The 5,538-nt window shown below is 43.8% G+C and overlaps 1 protein-coding gene across 3 annotated transcripts in view; it reads right to left on the bottom strand.

Annotated features, from left to right (window-relative positions):
• MIGA2 (mitoguardin 2) overlaps positions 1-5,538 on the bottom strand; it is a 25,521-nt gene that overhangs the window by 13,203 nt on the left and 6,780 nt on the right. For all 3 annotated transcript variants that reach the window (XM_019510621.1, XM_019510623.1, XM_019510622.1), the window contains exons 3-4: positions 3,906-4,116; positions 2,557-2,669 (exon numbers count right to left, since the gene is read on the bottom strand). In XM_019510621.1, coding sequence (XP_019366166.1) covers positions 2,557-2,669; positions 3,906-4,116 — 324 coding nt within the window. The remainder of the gene's footprint in view (positions 1-2,556; positions 2,670-3,905; positions 4,117-5,538) is intronic.

The raw sequence follows: 5,538 nt of genomic DNA, 5'->3' as shown, positions 1-5,538 counted from the left end.
CCCCCCCCCCCCTTCATCTGGATAGGGTATTCATTCTAAAACCTAAAGGTGGTTTTGCTCAATGGCACCATCTGTTTTGCCAGTGCTGATCATTTTAACAGGGGCAATAGGAACAAAGTGTCAGGGAAGAAACTACAGAGGAAATGATCAAACAAGATAGAACTGAAAAGAAAGGGCAGAAACAGCAGCTCTCAAGGAGGAAGACTTCTCAGCCAAGTAGTGCTATAATATGAAGCTAAAGTATGAAACCAATGAGATACAATCAAAGTGCATAAGTGCTAGATTTATCCTTTGATCTCTGTGCAGGCCTTCATTTGTATTAGGGGGGATATCCTGACTCATGGAATGCAAAAAGGAACTGAGTCCTTGCTAGAGTGCCAATTCTCCTGAGTCTAAAAAAAATTAAAGATGTTAGAAACCTTAATTTACACCTCACTAGGTCGAGCAGAGAAGAGGAATTTTGCGCTAAGAAAAGCCAACATTTGGAATTTTCACCTATTTTTATTGGGGAATGTCAGTGGCAAAACAGTATCACCTGACCCCAGCTGACTTTCCTGATTAAGTGCAAGGAGGCTGGACCCAATGATCTTGCAAGGTCCCTTCCAGCCCCTTACAATCTATGAATCTAGCTGGAAAATGGGTCCCAAATGAAAAAAAAAATCCCACCCCCAGTCATTCCATCAAATTAGGTAGCTTAATTGGGAAGCAGTGCATTCCAGCAACATGGGGAGAGGCTACTTCTGAGAGACCATGAATGACCTTTCAGTGGTGGTGAGAGTTTCAAGGCCTGGAAGGCAGAGAAGAGGCTGTGGCCATATGTCCAGCTCTTGCCCTATGAGTGAAGGGAGAGGCTGAGAGGAGAACTAAAGGAGTCTATGGATTCAAAAGGTGGGCTTTACAGACCTGCACTAGCTCTGGCCTATATTGCAGGTTTCAGGAAACTTCCCACCACCCCCCTGCTCCATCCATGAGTGTGCTAGTGTAGAGCTGTCTAGCCTGCAAGCGTCAGCCTCATAATTATGCTGGCAGAGCCCCCTAGTGGAGATGCAGTGTATACCAACGGGGGGGTGCGCACGCGCGTGCATTGGCTTCCCATATAACAGAAGCTAAACTGACCAAAATGTTCCTGTGTTACCATAGCTGCAGCTCCACCAGAGGTTGTCTGTGTGATTCCCACCCACCCTCCCTGTGCATGTGTCCCCCATATGTGTGCGCAACCCCCAGAGCCTATGTAGCCATGCTGGCCAAACTGTAGCGTGGACAAACCCTACACTAGTGCTCCCAAGAAAGCAGTTGGGAAATGCAGAGAAGCTTCCTGAGATGTCAAAGCAGATGAGGGTGCAGTGTGGGAGTTACTTATGCCTGCTACTAATGCAACTGGAGTGTGGGAAGCCTCAAGCAGCAAATTGGTAAAAAGCTGAGTGTGCAATCTCTACTGACTCAATCAGTTCTCCTGTCAGCCTCTCTCTCCACCCACGGGACTGGTTATATGACTGAAGATTTCCCATTTGTCTAGGCCATGGAAGTACCAACACTATTTACCAGATGCCCTTTTTTTCTTCCTCAGAGACTAGTTGGGTGAGAAGAAACCCCTCCCCATATTGCCAGGATTAACTCTTATCCAGACAACTGAGCTAATTAATTATAAACCCATCAACACCTGAGAAACACTGGGGACTATTTTTTTAAATGGCTTAGAGACGGAGCAGACTAGCTTCAGGAGTGTTAAGGGGACTGGACCATTTTATCTGAACCAGTCAAGACTACTACCAATTTGTTAACATTTGACCAGGTCCCAAAACTAAGTCTCACTCATGGGCATAAGATGTTTTAATACTGATTAGAAAGGGGGTTACCCTGCAATTTGCCCTAAATGTCTATACTTCTGTGTAAGGCACAATGTTGCAGGTGACAATGTTTATGGTTTGAACTAAACACATATTTGGCTAAACAGTACTTTTGTGCTCTCTCTCTCTCTCCTTTCAGTAACTGCAAACACCCCAAAAATCATTGCAATACTATCCCAGTTTGTTTGTGGCTCCAGTCTCCAGACCAGTGGTTCTCAACTTTTTGGACTCAAGGCACCCCTCCATAACTTTTGGAAACTGAGTAGCAGCCAACTCTAAAAACAAATTTATATATTACAGAGCTCACCTCCTTGCAGACGGGGTGGAGAATCTGGCCTGCATTTATCTACTTAGTTTATCTGCTTAATCACCCATGCCTCAAGGCACCCTTCAAAGGATCTAGCAGCACCCTAGAGTGCCCCTGCACCCTGGTTGAGAATCACTATTCTAAGCAGTAGCCATGAATCTCCTACTGGAATTGAAGTTGTGAAGGGTGATCAACACCACAAAACAGGCCTTTAAAAATCACCTTTAAAGTACCAATATCTCATTATCCATCAAAAGCTTTGGCATAAAAGTGATGCACGTGGGTGCAGCTCAATGCTCCTGAAAGCATTAATTCCAGTTGACTAATAATCCTACTAAATGTAGATAAGTAGATGCGACTCCTTCCTCTGTGCTGCTACAGCAACGGTGAAAAATTTCTTACCGAGGCAAGGCTGTGGGAGGAACCAGAGCGTTTGCTGGGCTCAATGGAGGAAATCCCGCTAAGCGTGTCATTGCTCTTGCTGCTTGGACTTTGTACTCTCCTGCTGGAATATCCTGCAATCAGGAGGGTTGCAAAAACAAACCTTTAGGTCTTCCTGCTCTGTTTACACCATTTGAGGGAAAAAAGGAGCCTATGAAATCAGATGTGGTGTTGCTCTTTCCTGCCTGTCCCTTTCTGAACCAGGTTCGCACCACTGGAAGCAAGATCCCCTGCAGGCTGCTGAGAGGGCTGTGCCATCTCCAAAAGAATCAGCTCTCAGTGGGGTGTGAAACGGTAGCAGTCGCAGATAAATCCGGTTCAAAGCAAAATGGTTTTATTGCAGCCTTGGATAGTATGGGGAACTGTGATTAGTTAGTGACACAGAACATGGATCTTCTGGGTTAAGGAGTCAGCAGATGGAGGGGGCAGCATATTTCTAATAACTAGAGCTGAGACTTAGGGTTCTATTGTCTAACTTGCTGTCGCTTATCCTCCGTACCTCAGTTTCCCCATCTAAGATGAGGATATAAATATGTACTCACCTCTCTAGATGAAAGGAAGCATGCAAGTATTATTGGAGAAACATTAAACATCAGTGCCTCAGACCTTTCATGCTATGCAGAATACTACAAGTCACTGTCATCAGTGCAGGGACAGTGGTAATTCAGCAGTTTGTCTGATTTCCCCAGAATATTTACACAGCACCATAACTTCACAACACCGTGCACACATTAATCAAGCCTAAAAAACTTCCCACTGGGCAGTTTTCACGCTCTATCTTTTTTCCCCAAACAGGGAAACCACAAATAATAGGCAAGGTGACTGGCCCATGGTCACAGAGCGAGTCACTGACAGGACTGACTTCACATTCAGACTCTTTTGACTGAATCTAAACTACACCGTCTTCTTTACTGTTTGGCGACTGACAGAACACAGGCCACAGCATGCAGCCAGCCACCCTTACCAAGTGAAAATATTGTACAACAGGCCTGGCATTTCCTTTATTTGTTAAAAGTAATGGCAACTGTGAATATGGATAGCCACTGTTTGACTGCTTGTGCTGTTAAGGTAGTAATCTTGCCCTTTTTACCATCTATTCTGTATTGTCACCTTTATTAGGACACTGTCTATTTTTGGCTCCCAATCTCATTCTGCTCCTTTAAAGTATAAGGAACTACCTTCCAACACAATCTAGCCATCTGCTTGGCATAACCTGGGATCCTGTCCTCCTCCATGTCTCCTCCTCCCAAATAACAATGCTCCAATAAACATCATCATTTCTCCCCACCATTTTCTCTTGTGATACAAACCTTTTTTCACAGATGGGACTTTCCTGGTTGACAGGACAGGGACAGGGACTCCTCCAGGCTTGAGACCACACTTCTCTGGAGCTATCTGTTTCTTTCGACGTCGACGCCGCTTCAGCTGATGTGCAGCAAGAGCCAAGGCAACTGTTCCAAGAGCTGTGGCAAACAGCACCTTCCGCAGGCCAGGGGAGAGCCGCAGCTGAGAGAAGACAGACTTTAAACACAAAGCAATGATATTAGTATTGTCTCCACCTCCAGATTTCATCCAGAACAGCTAGACTCTAAAGATATTTTATAGATGTTTTACCAGTGAAATGTAGCCAGCAGAGCAACTGCTTAATAGCACACAGCTAAAGTATTACAGATGTACACTGAGGACAGAATGTATATCTGATATAACCCCATAAAGTCAGCGGGGAAGGGAGGCTGTGTGTGTGTGAGAGAGATGTTTCAGACTTGAAATCACTGTTTGTTGTCTGTGTGTAGAGATTAAAGATCTCAAGGCACTTTTCCAAAGACAAGTTTGGCAATGTCCAGCCCAATAGTTTCTAATACCCACACTAAAAAAAAAAAAAAAGACATAAAATTCTGTCACCCTTTTAATCAACAGCAAAAGGTTCCACTGACATCACTGGTGTCTAGATTTCACCCCAGAAGCATATCAGTCCCCTTCATGAGAAGAAACTTATTTTAGGTCCAGACAGAACTGAACAGAGGAAGAGAGAAAGGAGGATAACACAGGTGTCCTACTGGAATCTTTGAAACAAAGTTACCTTTGTTTTCCAGGAAAAGATGTTCTGAGAAATGAGAGCTGAGAGGTGTGTCAGGTAGGCCATCTAGAAGGGCCTAGGTAGCTGAAAGATGGGTTAAGAGGGTTTGCAAGAGAATTTACACTTTAGATCAGGCCTGAAATGTCATAAGACAGGATCTAGCATAACGTAATAGAAAATTATAGTGCAATTATTAATAAAGCTCCTATTGCTAGTAAGAAGCAAAGGGTCAGAGTTACGTTACTAACCTCAGTTCTGAATATCCTGATTTACAGGTAAGATTCATTTGCCCAAATATAGAAGACTGAAATATTAAGCATGACTTAAGCAAAAAAAATGTGTACTTTCATGCCTCTAAGGATGACCCGCAAGTTTTGCTGAGCAGAAAGAGAATGTGGCAAAGAGAATGGGGCATGAGCGATTGTAGCATTATAGAACTGTCTGCTCCGACATCATAACTAGCACTTTTTCAGAAGTGCATAAAACCAGCTGTTATGCTTTGAACTGTGTTTTTTCTTTTAATTATTATTTGGCTTAAAAGAGATTTTTTAAAAATTTGATAAAATATTTATCAACTTTTCCAGGTATCATACCGCAGCTTCCTCCACACATAGACTCAGTGAATTCAGAGGAGTGAATAAACCCAAAAACTTTTCTGTTGAGAATGTAGCAACTTGGATATATTCTGGCCATCCAGCAATACACATGCCTTACTTCCAAGCATCATCTCTCCTCGAATCTCTTCTCCCCAGCCAAGTGTCCCATCAGTGACACAGCCACCTGCAGAGCTGATACCCTTAGGTATCCTAATCAGTCCCTCCGAACCTTTCCAAACCTCTCTGGGCCTCTCACAAGAAACCTCCATT

The sequence above is a fragment of the Gavialis gangeticus genome, unplaced genomic scaffold, assembly GCF_001723915.1.
Source record: "Gavialis gangeticus isolate Ggan-Ray unplaced genomic scaffold, GavGan_comp1, whole genome shotgun sequence".
In the NCBI taxonomy this organism is placed as follows: Eukaryota; Metazoa; Chordata; order Crocodylia; family Gavialidae; genus Gavialis; species Gavialis gangeticus.
Note: the sequence above shows the minus strand (reverse complement) of the source record. Positions and strands in the feature narration are given on the sequence as shown.